This window comes from Lytechinus variegatus, chromosome 4 (genome assembly GCF_018143015.1).
Source record: "Lytechinus variegatus isolate NC3 chromosome 4, Lvar_3.0, whole genome shotgun sequence".
Lineage (NCBI taxonomy): Eukaryota > Metazoa > Echinodermata > Echinoidea > Temnopleuroida > Toxopneustidae > Lytechinus > Lytechinus variegatus.
The window spans coordinates 62483753-62497773 of NC_054743.1; the positions used below are offsets into that span (position 1 = coordinate 62483753).

The 14021-nt window shown below is 36.3% G+C and overlaps 1 protein-coding gene across 2 annotated transcripts in view; it reads right to left on the reverse strand.

Moving 5' to 3' along the window:
• LOC121414468 (syntaxin-binding protein 5-like) overlaps positions 1-14021 on the reverse strand; it is a 66740-nt gene that overhangs the window by 37657 nt on the left and 15062 nt on the right. For both annotated transcript variants that reach the window (XM_041607652.1, XM_041607651.1), the window contains exons 7-9: positions 12553-12707; positions 10136-10208; positions 8392-8548 (exon numbers count right to left, since the gene is read on the reverse strand). In XM_041607652.1, coding sequence (XP_041463586.1) covers positions 8392-8548; positions 10136-10208; positions 12553-12707 — 385 coding nt within the window. The remainder of the gene's footprint in view (positions 1-8391; positions 8549-10135; positions 10209-12552; positions 12708-14021) is intronic.

Genomic DNA, 14021 nt, shown 5'->3' on the forward strand with positions numbered 1-14021 from the left:
TCAATATAGCAGCAGTGCTGACTATGAATACTACTCTAACTCGCACAAGATGTTCAGTGATACATGGTTACTCTTATGTCCAAGTTTAATGAACTAGACCACTTTTTATGAACTAGACCAATAAACTTACAGAGATATGATGGTTATTCAACAAAAAACCCCAACATGGCCAAAGTTCATTGACCTTACATGACCTTTGACCTTGATCATGTGACCTGAAACTCGCACAGGATGTTCAGTGATACTTGATTACTCTTATGTCCAAGTTCAATGAACTAGACCAATAAACTTTCAAAGTTATGATGGTAATTCAACAGATACCCCCGATTCGGCCAAAGTTCATTGACCCTAAATGACCTTTGACCTTAATCATGAGACCTGAAACTTGCACAAAATGTTCAGTGATGCTTGATTACTATTATGTCCAAGTTTCATTAATCAGATCCATAAACTTTCAAAGTTATGATGGGAATTCAACAGATATCCCCAATTCGGCCAAAGTTCATTGACCTTTGACCTTGGTCATGTGACCTGAAATGAGCACAGGATGTTCAGTGATACTTGATTACTCTAATGTCCAAGTTCAATGAACTAGACCAATAAACTTTCAAAGTTATGATGGTAATTCAACAGATACCCCCGATTCGGCCAAAGTTCATTGACCCTAAATGACCTTTGACCTTAATCATGAGACCTGAAACTTGCACAAAATGTTCAGTGATGCTTGATTACTATTATGTCCAAGTTTCATTAATCAGATCCATAAACTTTCAAAGTTATGATGGGAATTCAACAGATATCCCCAATTCGGCCAAAGTTCATTGACCCTAAATGACCTTTGACCTTGGTCATGTGACGTGAAACTCATGCAGGATGTTCAGTGATACTTTATTAACCTTATGACCAAGTTTCATGAACTAGGTCCATATATTTTCTAAGTTATGATGACATTTCAAAAACTTAACCTCAGGTTAAGATTTTGATGTTGATTCCTCCAACATGGTCTAAGTTCATTGACCCTAAATGACCTTTGACCTTGGTCATGTGACATGAAACTCTAATAGGATGTTCAGTAATACTTGATTAACCTTATGGCCAAGTTATATGAACTAGGTCCATATACTTTCTAAGTTATGACGTCATTTCAAAAACTTAACCTCAGGTTAAGATTTGATGTTGACGCCGCCGCCGCCGCCGCCGTCGGAAAAGCGGCGCCTATAGTCTCACTTTGCTTCGCAGGTGAGACAAAAACTTGTTTAAAGAACAAGGCCCCCCCCTCCCAGTACGGAACCTCAATGCACACTTGCTAAACCAACCACAATGATGGTTGTTTGCTACCGGTACCAAATTAGCACCTGGGTGAGAGTAGCAAAGTGTAGACTCATTGACTGATTGAATTAAAAAAATGAATGAATGAATGAATAAACAGATGATCAAATGAATGAATGGATGAATGAATGAATGATGAATGAATAAACAGATGATCAAATGAATGAATGAATGAATGAACAAACAGATGATCAAGTGAGTGAATGAATGAATGAATGATGAATGAATAAACAGATGATCAAATGGATAAATGAACGAGTGAAAGAAAGAATGAATGAGTGAATGAATGAATAAATGAATAATCAAATGAATAAATGAATGAATGATTAATCAAATTAATGAATGAGTTACTGATTGGCTAAATGAATTAATGAATTACTGATTGACTAAATGAATGAATGAATTACTGATCGACTACATGAATGAATGAATTACTGATTGACTAAATGAATGAATGAATTACTGATTGGCTAAATGAATGAATGAATTAATAATTGATCAAATGAATGAATTAATGATGCTTGGTTGGAAAACATGTGTTCTTTAAGGCGGCATAATTTACAAATGTAGTGAGATATATACACATCATGACTAGCCTATAGTTTTAACCCATCAACGAAGCATACCAGTAGATTTTTTCCAATAAAACTAATTCATTTGTGTGTACATATCATCAAGCATTGGTGTACAAAATTTATAGACAAAAGACCATTGATATGTATGATAAAAACTCAATCTTATTTCAAGGACCACAACTCTGTAATCCTGTTTCTGTAGATGTCAAGCAATCAGTTTCATTAAGTGTTTTTAAGTCAAAATCACTGCAATTTATCAAAAAAAATTATAGTTATTCATTAAGTTTATTTGTATGAATTTCATTATGGCATTATAGGCACCCCCTTTCCGTAGTAGTTTACGTGATTTTTTAAAATCGTTGTTATTTAAGTCTTTGTATAATTATTATGTTATAGGGTCAGCTAATCACAAGGCTTGTTCCTTTCTTGCTGTCCCTCTCATATTCAATCCAATGTTTATTTCTATTTGTCATTGATATTTTTCTATTTTGTGAATATGATACTTTGTATATGTAATGTTTTTGTATAGATTTTATGAGCAAATAAATTGAAATTAAATTGAAATACACATAACATAATATTATCTCCATATACATGTAGGTACATGTACATGTGTAGCAAAATACAGTAAACTGCAACCTCCATCAAATAATAATGTACCTTTTAGCCCCCCCTCTCCTTTCTTTTTGCTGCATGAGTGGTATTTACATGTTTGCATTGTTGACATTTTGCATATTTTGTTATTTGGTCACCCGTTTTTATAAGCGTTGCTTCTCCCCGGGTGACCTCATCATCATTGTATTTGTGTAAAACTCTGTTGTCATTTTGTTTGTATTGTTTTTGTATTTGATGGTTAAACAATGTATTGAATTGACTTGAAGAGGATTGTCTAGAGGTATTGCATAAAACATAATCCTAAAATGTTTGAGGAATTTATGCACTCTTCCTTACAAATAAATGACAAAAATCAATATGAAATATAATACTATATGTATCATATGATGTAAAAAAAAGAGAATGGAATCTGATTATGAAAAATTCCTGCTTTATTGCATTTTTTGGTAAAAGTATGGTGTATGATTACCCCCCCCTCCCCATAATCCAACTAACTTGAACAAATACATTTCTAGTACAAACAGATAATGCACTTGTATTTCTTTGATGTGCTATAACACTTCTAACAGAAAAATACCCAGAGAGAATGCCCTTTAGATACAAACTGGTCATAGCATTTCTGTGTGTGCAGGAGTACATTTGAGAAAATTTCTTTCATTATGACATCATGATTATCATATATCTGATGCAGGCGCTCCAAAATAGAATGCGAAACCTCCAGAGCATGAAGGAGCTTGGAGGGAAATGTCACGATGTTTAGAACATAGTCCTGTATTATTGATTAGCAGAGAGTGCACGCAGACACCTTAAGATGGGGGTGGGGTGGGGGTGGATGGTAGGTGGAGAGGGGGTGGGGAATTGGAGGGGGAGGTAAGGGGACATGCAGACAACTTAAGGTGGGGGGGATGGTAGATTGGGAGTGGGGTGAAGGGAGAAGAGGGGAATAAGGGGTGCATGCAAAAACCTTAAGATGGGGGTGGATGGTAGGTGGAAGGGGGGATTTAGGGAAGGCGCATGCAGAGGGAGAGGACTGGGGTGGAGAGGAATAAGGGGTGCATGCCGACAGCTTAAGATGGGGGGGGGGTGGATGATAGGGATAGGTGGAGAGAGAGAGAGAGAGAGAGTGGGGTTAAGGGGCGAAGTCGGAATGGGAGGGGAGAAATGGGGCGCAGGCAGACACCTTACGATGGGAGGGGGAGAGATAGAGAGGTACATTGAAAGGCAATGACGGTAGGAAAATTGAAAGGAAATTAAAGGAAAGGGGTAGCAAATACATAACAAAAACCAAGGTCCCTAAACTGCTCAAATAACACAATCACTGACAATACATAACAGTGCAGAAATTCAATAGAAGGCAGGCTTAAATCAAGCAGAAGAAGTGACATGCTGAAATACTTAGAATAAAAGTGCACAAGCAGCAATGAAATGATCTGTCAATCTCAATATCTCGGAATATATGCAGCTGGCATCTGCAGTATCTCTGTTACGGTAAGTGACAATATCAACACCTCTTCGTGTCAGCATTGGCTCTTCGGAGGGATATATAGATCTCACTGAACTACGAGTCTACTCGCATGATGTGAAATTACTCGCAAAAGGACACAATGTCATTTGGAACCTTTTTCAGAAATTTGTAACCTACTGTCGCCTGGTTATGAGGAATCTGATTGAGATTATCAGTAAAAGATGTCAAGACTCTTTCTACACAATTTTAAAGATTGATATTATCTTTCTAAGAAGGACTGTCATAACTCATAAGTTTACAGTTACCAATCTGGAATTAAAAAGAAAATACACTCATACACCTTGGTATCAAAAATGCTTGTAAATAAATAATAACAATCATATAAATAACATAAGAATTATATAGCACAGGCATCCACCTCGCTAGGTACTCAAGGCGCTCCTATATTACCCCGTCTAGGCTAGTCTACCGAGTCTGGTGCGCACAGCTTTTTGAGGAATTACCTCCTGCCGGTACCCATTTACCTCACCTAGGTCTAGTGCAGCACAGTGTGGATAAATTTCTTGCTGAAGGAAAATACGCCATGGCTAGGATTTGAACCCACGACCCTCTGTTTGAAAGGCGAGAGTCAGAACCACTAGACCACGACGCGCCCAAATTAATATCTAATTCAATAAACCTCTATCCACAAAAAAATATTTAAAGCTAGCAATGGTATGCGTGACATGTGTAGACTTCCATGACAGTATCAGTTTATTTATTCTAGGATTTTGAATAATCCATTAAAGACGATTTTTTTCTTATTGCGAAATATGTAAACCCTGTCTGCTTTAAGTATCTTTTTAAAAACTTTCTAATTGCCAAATTATTTTCGACAACTTGCCATCTTTCCAAGGAAGTTCAATAGTAAAAAACCATTTTGTAAATCAATCGATTTTATCCATATATCAATAGAGATTCTTATAGAACAGGGTATCATTCATTTTATAACACAACAAAACAAGAATATTGGGATAATGTTTTCAGCACAAATCATAGGTTACATGTACACATACAATATAATTCTAAACAAAAATGAGCTAGTATCAAATCACATTCATAATATTCTGTATATCAGTTGATTGCTTAAGAACTCGACTGAGATTCTATCATCACGTTCTTCTATCATTTATAGGATTTGAAGTTCATTAGCTTTTGAAAAATTCCTTGCGTCATCTACAATGTTTGCAAGCATTTCAAGTGGGTACAGTACATGGAATTCTATACTTTTCCTTCCTGTATCGTTTATATTGATTTTACCAACTGAATGAAAAATTATTGAGCCGAACATCGAAATGAGGAAATATCCGTTGTGAAAAATGAGCCGAAAAACCTACATATTTAATATTAACTGGAGGAAAGTGCAAACCTTGGTCATGAGGGAAGTAGATTCCTGTCACACCTGTCTAGACTATGAGGTTTATTCACACCGATCAGATCAGAAAAATAACTCTAAATCGCATGAACTCATTCAGCTTAGCATTATCATGTGCTTTCACACCAGCCTCTACCAAACAAAGTGTTCATGGTTAATGAGTGACCAACAAGATTTTCTCATTCACACCCATCCAATGAAGAAAACATATCTAAATGTTCTGGACAGCCATAACCAGTAGGGGAAGGCGGGGTAAGTTGTGACAGTTTTTGCTTTTTGCATGTTAGAATTGATATGATTAATAATCTTGTCGAAATAAGTACCTTGCCTTGAAATTTCATTCTTTTGAAATATTTTCCACCTATATATAACTTTCTACCCCAACACTGAAAGTCATCGTGACCTTTGAAAAAAACGATGTCAAATGGCTCAACTTGCCCCATATATGGGGTAAGTTTGAGCCACCTTCTGGGGTAAGTTGAGCCACAAAAACTATGTACAAAATGTATGGGGGGAGAACCAGCATGTCAATTTTTAGTTTAAAGTCTTTTCACTTGCTAATTCTCTATAAATACTAACATCCTGTAAAAGGAAAAGAGCAGTCATATAAATTTGCTCCTTTCAGCCTGCATTTCAATCTATTTTTATGGTTTGTTTGTTTTTTAAGATACATTACCATAGGAATTACCATGGCTCAACTTGCCCCATGCTGTTTGGCTCAACTTACCCCAGTCCGAACTTAGTGCGATAATTTTGTATCCACACATTTATTATGCATCCATCATATAAAAGACTATGACAAGAATGAAGATCCATACCTGGACTAATAATATTGTTATCATGTCTTTATTATATTTAAAGACGTGTGTGTTTATAAAGCACTTATCTATTTCACACTCTTTTTTACTTTTTTGGCTGAAATTCATATTTTTCCCTCTAAAAAACTACTTTTTGTTTCAAAGTTGGAAACAATGTGGTGGGGTTAGGGGTTATGCTATGGGTCATCAATACATGACACCACCACAATGTCTGAATCATTCATTATTGGCCTGGGGCTGGTGGCTCAACTTGCCCCTATGCTCAACTTACCCCGCCTTCCCCTACCATTATTTTGACACGTTCACACCAGCCTCCCCAGATAAAAAATGTCATAGTTAGAGAATGACCCAAAAGAACCTCTCATTGACACCCAACCAACAGGAAAATATCTCTAAATCACAAGAACTTGTTCAGACCTTAAAGAACATTTTTTTAATGCTTTCACACCAGACTCATCCAGAAAGAGTTTTCAGAATTAAGGACTGACCAAAGATGTACACATTTTCTATAGACCTATTGCATACATTACACGTATGACGTCATGACCTAATAGCGCCCTCCCTCAGAGGATACAGGAATACACATTAATGGGGTTGTCAGAGATGCGCCAGCTACAGATCACCTATGCATGCATGGCAATGGCTTCAGCCTCTAAGATGGCGCCAAGAAGAGTCAACACACAAGGTCTATACAGAAGAATGTGCACTCTTTTTATTTTTTAATTCACATCCAGATCAGGGGCCCGTAACACAAAGCTTGGCGATGAATAGCAAATATGACAGAATACTTCTTATTGGTTCCTCGCCGGCACTTTGAACCAAATGCGCATGAAACATTGATCTTGATTGGTCTATAGATTTAGCGATTGATTGTTAATCTTTGTGTTACTGACCGCTGGACTGAAAATTCTCGTAATGTGCTTTCAAATTCTAATACCTTGAAGAAATTTGAGGAAAAGCTTTTGTACTTTTCAAAAGTGCCTTGTGATTCTGAATTATTGTCTTTCAGGGAAAAATAAGGATTATTTTGCTTTCATAATGGGAAAACAGTAACCTGGGAGAGGTGCTTCACAATGACTGAAGTCTGACTAAAACTCACATTTTAAGCCGCGTGTGGTATCATCGCACTGGTACGATCACACTTACGGGGACGACCCCATATCTATCAGATTGTACATTGAAATATCATGTGCATGATGGCACTTAAGCATGACTCGAAGTCATACTTAAATCTTTGTGAAACCGCCGCTGGTATTTTCTGATCAGGGTCAAACACAATATCAGGGAGGTGCGAACGTGGTCTTGTGAGAACCACTCCGGAACCCTGAGGAGGATGTTAGTCATTCATCCATGCACGACTCAGGGCATTCCCCAGCCAATAAATAACCCAGACGTGAGCGCTAGAGGTGTGCATGTACAACAGTCATCTCTCACACAACAATGTAAGAACCAGGGGCACATTTCATACGGACATACCTCGCATGTAAAACTGCCGTGAATCGGCCAGTATTCTAACTTCCATGGAACCCATGTTATTCATAATTGGCTGCTGAACCATGTTACAATGGTAACTGGCAAATTACCACAATTTAAATGTAGTGCTTAATATTGTGATGTACAAATGCCTGGTTTGGTTATCTCTTACATAATGATAACGTAATGGGTCCAAAATACTATATAACAAAGCTATATAGAAGATATGGATTGTTTTCTATACGGGCAATGATTTCAGGGTAACTTAACCAAGTAACTTGGTCAACTACAATGGTTCACATGGTTAGGACTGTGCCAATTTACTCTACTAACACACAATCATGCATCTTTACAAAAAATGGACACCAAGTCAGAACTTCGATTGTAACAATAGATTAGCAATTAGCATCTCCACGATCTTAGTCAGGAGTTAAAGGGACATAGTGGCTAAATTAAATTACATCAGTATAATTGTCAGTGTTTAACTGTCCGCCTACCACTTTGACAAGCCTCTGTGCCACCATGACACAGCACTCGAGCATTCTAAGAATTCCTTCCAAACCAAATACCCATTCACCTCACCTGGGTTGAGAGTGGCAAGAATAGATCAATCTCTTGCCAAAGACAAGGAAAAGGTGAGGAAAGAGGAGGTGTTAACTGATAAATCTTCACAAATTTTTAAATTTTGGGAATGGTTCTTACCCTCTTACTGTAGGCTGTTTTCTTCCTGTTGAGGCCATTCGCTCCAGTTGAGTAGAGAGCGGGTATAAGATCCGATGGGCAATCTGCATAGTACTGTACACATGTTATAGGAGATTCGTGAAGATCCATTGGATATGGGTTCTCAAAGCAAGGGTACCTGCAAGAAAATAAGGAAAATCGAAATAGTTACCGCGGCAATATATCAAAAGATGTTATTTTGGAGGTGATTTATCACCTGATTGCTCAGCATGAATACTTGTAAGCAAGCAAGCAGAGGGCCGACTGCTTAAGGTCCTCTCCGAGGGACCTGGTAAAGAGGATTAGTGCCTTACCAAAGGGCACGAGCACAACAAGTGGGAATTGAACCTGGGTCACCGGAATCCGAAACCACCACTCTACCGACTGAGCTATCGTAATTTATGGTTTAATATACTTCCAATTATGACTATTATTTATACATCGTATCCAGAAGCAATTTGGTTTAGCTGTTTGAATTTCAAATTAGATAGTATTTGGGTAAATTACAAACAGGTCATTCATATCGAACGAAAAAGCTATGTTCCTAAAACAGAGCCCTGTGGAACTCCCATTGAAGGGGATTTAAAACTAATAAACAAAAGTTCTCTGAGATATTAATACAAAAATACAAATACAATGATGGTTGCAGTGTAAGTGAAAGTGTTACAGTTTAGCTGGAACGTCTTGACATGGAAAAGATGAATCAACCGTTCAGTTTCAAATTTCTTTTATGTTGCTGATTGAACTTTTACAATATGACCAAAACCATCTGAAATACCAATCTTACAAATACATTTTTGAAAATCAACTTCAAGCAGTGATGCAAAAAAAGCTGCAATATATACAAATTATGCTTACAGGCAGAAAAACAGCTACATCTGGCTTTAATAAGGAATGGCTACTTGTCTATGAACCAGTTTTCTGTCTCCTTGCATTTATGGTTTCTCATTGAAAAAAATAGTAATGAATTGCTTTCAAGAGGTGATGCAAAAAAAGAAAAACTTGTAAGTTAAATACCCAATCATGCTTACAGGTAGAAATACATGATTGGTTAAACCTGACTTAAGGAATGGCTACCCGACTTAGTACATTTCTGTAATCCTTACATATGGTTTCTCATTAAAAAAGTGATATAAATTATAATGAAACTGTCTATAAATAAATAAAAATAATATAGGATTTTTATAGCGCAAGTATCCACCTTGCTAGGTGCTCAAGGCGCTGCTATATCACCCCCGGCTAAGCTAGTCTACCGATTTTGGCACGCACAGCTTTTTGAGGAATTACTTCCTGCCGGTACTACCTCACTAGAACAGTGTGGATAAATTTCTTACTGAAGGAAAACACGCCATGGCTAGGATTGGGACCCACGACCCTCTGTTTGAAAGGCGAGAGTCAGGACCACTAGGCCACGACACACCCACACTGTCTATTACAACATACATGTACTGTGTGTAAATAATTGACACTGCACGAATGACTATGCCACAATCACACCGAAACCGAGTACAGACCGACAAAAAATAATATATTATTCCCAATAACATACTATTGGTCGCTTTGGAGTCGGTTTCGTTGGTGTGACAGTCACATATACATGTAGAAAGGTATAGAACCAAGGCAAAGATATATTGGATTTCATGCTACATCAATCAGCCTGGACCTGTCCCAATATCTTGTATCGAGAAGGAGACGGTCAGCAAGCTAAAGGTCAGCGACCACTTACCCTGGTGATAAAAGGTCAACGACCACTAGATCACTCTCGAGCAGGACTACCACAGCATAAGGTTCTTGTGGATCTAGATATAGAATGAGATAGAGAGAGAGGGGTAGGGGATGGGGGGGAGATGATGAGGGTAAAGAGCGAGGGAGGGGGAAGGGGATAAAAATAAAAATAGAGGGGTAACATGAGAGGGGGAACGGGTAGGGGAGAAAGAGAACAGATGGTGGAAGGGGTGGGAGAGAGATAGAGACAGAAGTATATTAGTGATGAAATAGGGTAAAAGAGATAGGTGAAAGAAAGATTAAAAGGAAGAGAAAGAGAGAGAGATGAAAACAGAGAGTGAAAAGGAAAAGAACGAGATGGGGTGATATGGTGGGGGAGATAGAAAGAGAAGGATAAAGAGTGATGAAGGCAGGGTAAAAGCATAGAAGTGAAAGAGGAAGAAGGGGAGAGAGAGAGAGAGGGGGAAGAGACAGTGAAGGATAGAAGAGAAGAAACAGAGAAGGGATGTGGGAGGGATAGAAAGACAGAGATAATGGATTGAAAAAAAAGTAATATGGGGGGGGGGAAGGGATAGAGAGAGAGAATGGAAGAGGGGGAGGAGTGTGAGTGAAATATGGTGAGAGCGAGAAAGAGAATGAAAAAAGATGGAATGACAAAACAAAGAGATGGAGATTGAAAATAGAAAGAAAGAGGTGAGAAGAGTTGAGTGAGGACAGACAGAGGAGATAGATAGAGAGAGATAGCATGAATGAACATATTTATAACTCTCTTGACCTTTTCCGGTCACATTTCATTAGCATTAGTGCACTACTCCAATTGGGTCAATACTAATGATATTGATTGCAAGTGCAATACGTCATGGGAGGGGACATATGAATATCACGACCTATGTAACAAAGTAGATTGAAGCCTACATCATTTTTACCTGTAACCAACTGAGAAATTTCATCATCATCATCATCGCGATAGGTAATTTAATCAATTTCAATATTTTTTTGTAACTATGTCATTTACAGTGTATATTAAGAAAAGATAACGATCAGAATGATATACTTTTCATTCTTGGATTATCTAAACCCCAGCTCAGACTATGCGATTCATTGCGATCTGAATTTTAATAAAAAATTGTATTAACATTTGATACGAACATTCCAACCAATAAAATCTTAGCGATCAGAGTTTATAATTGTGGTAGGACTACGGAAATCTAAATTCAGTCTAGTTCGAGCCTCCCCGTAAGAACAAAAACAAATTCAAATCGTGATGACATCATCATCGGCTGCAACTTAAAGGCAATTTGAACTTTACTCCAACCACAGGGCTTGTCGCGAAGCAAAATTATGATTCTATTATTCCTCACATTATGCCGAACTTCAAATAAAATAATCTTACTTCTTGGAACTTTCATATTCAATTTAAAATGTGATTTACTAAAGAATTGCATAGTGTGAGCCGGGCTTTATAATTTGGAATGCAATGAAAACTTAATCAGATATATTATATTCATCACTCAATATCTATTTATATCGCAACTACTATTTATATCATGTAATGATATTAGAATAATTTGATTTTCACTCTTGAGATATCTCATACTTGTATGTTCATCATATCTAATCACTGTCAATATTTCTCTTTGTCTATCTCATCCAGTTTGCACATAACGTAATGATAATAAGCAGAATAATATATATTCGTGAGTTATCTGATGATGGATAGCAATCAATGAAAAAAAGTCGTCTGTTTAATGTCAATAATGTCATAAAATTTCATTCTTTATTATTCTCATTGATTTCACATATAATGATGCAGAAGCAAATGTCAAATTCAGTCACTTTCAATGCTCCAAAATACATGTAGACAACATAAAAGCACCAAAGTTTAAACGCGTAAATATTAAAATTTGCTTGCGTCTGATGGAAGAAGCATCTTGGGGCAGTCGTGTGTATAGCGACAAAATTATCCAAGCTATTAATGAATAAAATCTGTGTACATTATGACAGAACTAAAAGCTAAGATCTATTTTTGTAGCTGTGTTCAAACATATCTTTTTAAACAACAGGTCCTAGAATAAAAGGAAAGCTGACAAACTATCTTGGGACAGTAGTATGGACAGTGCCAAAATTATCCAAGCTATTAATGAAAAATTGCTGCACATTATGACAGAACTGAAAGCTAAGATCTAGTTTTGGAGCTGTGTTCAAACTTGTCCTTTTACACAACAGGTCCCAGAATAAAAGGAGAGCAGACTTACTATCTTGGGACAGTAGTATGGACAATGCCAAAATTATCCAAGCTATTAATGAAAAATCGCTGCACATTATGACAGAACTGAAAGCTAAGATCTAGTTTTGGAGCTGTGTTCAAACATGACTTTTTACACAACGAGTCCCGGAATAAAAGGAGAGCAGACTTACTACTCGGCCATGGATTCTCACAAAGAGTGAGAAAGTCGACGACGGAATGTTCCATTTCTAGTACGGTGGTGGTCTTGCCTTGCATAATAGTGATGCTGGGTGTTTGGGTGGCTTTCTCGTACGTCAGTCCACCCGAAAAGAGAATGTAGGGGTCCCTGGAAGGATTTTAGAAGATGAAAAGAAAATATAATAATGATAATTAATGATAATAATTATAATACACAACAACAATAACAATATAATACAAATGACATTGGTAGGGGATTTTGTACAGATGCTTTCAAAGCATGCGGATGGGCTGACTTCATAATATAATTCACTTACACCAAAAAAAATAATAATATAAAACTGAAATAAAATAAATTTAAAAATTCAAAAAAAAAAAGAAAAAGAAAAAATCCCCCATCAAATAATGCACAGGTTAATTTGATACAATGATTTAAATATTGAATGGAGAGAGCATCTTGAATATGGATTAGTAGTTTGTTCCAGAGGTACATGTAACAAATACTTACATTGCACAATAGATTCTATCATTATGTTACAGGTCAGGCACGTTTGTCAAAATATTCGTTTGCAATTCACAATGATTTAATTTCAGTACTCACTTTCTTTATCGTATGGAAAAAAGGACGCCCTTTAAATATTAAATTATTTATAGATTTCAGACTAAATTGTATTAAACTTAAACTTAATAAGTAAATGTATTTTTCGAAGAGATGACAATATTTTTTCCAAACATTTACTTCATAACAAGTGTACAGAAACATGAAATAGTTAATATAGAATTGTTCCTATTAATATATCCCTCTAAACATTTCAATTAGATGCTATTAACAATTTAATATTGTGTTATATTGTGTAACCCTTGCACAGGATGAATAAAAGCAAATCAAAATCTCTAAAATCCATTCCTTACTGAATTTTTAATTAATTTGCAATATCACTTCATCTGTAAAAACATTCAACAAGATATTTTTATGATAAATAAATTAACAGCAAGAAAAAATTAAATGGTTCCTAAAATAAGTTAAATAACACAGTGACAATACAGCACCTACTTGAAATGTCAAACCAATTGAAAAAAGTATAAAAAAAATAATCATAATAACTCACAACTTTTAAAGGGGAAGATCACCCTGAATAAAAGCTTTTTGTAAAAATAGTAGGAAAAATAATGAAAAATACTGGTGAAGGTTTGAAGAAAATCCATTAAAGATTAAGAAAGTTACGCAGCTGCCCCATGTAATATAAAATGCATAAATTTCAATTATCTGATGTTTTGTGGTGACTTAATTTTGTTGCTTTTAACTTTTAAGAATGTTTGTGAAGTGATTATTGATGTAGGCCTACTGAAGGTACAATAAAAACCATTTTCAATTTTCTGAGACAATGCCATTTCATTGAATTTTTACCATACGATATGTATGAAAGTTGAGCACTGGTACATGACGTCACAAATCAAATAA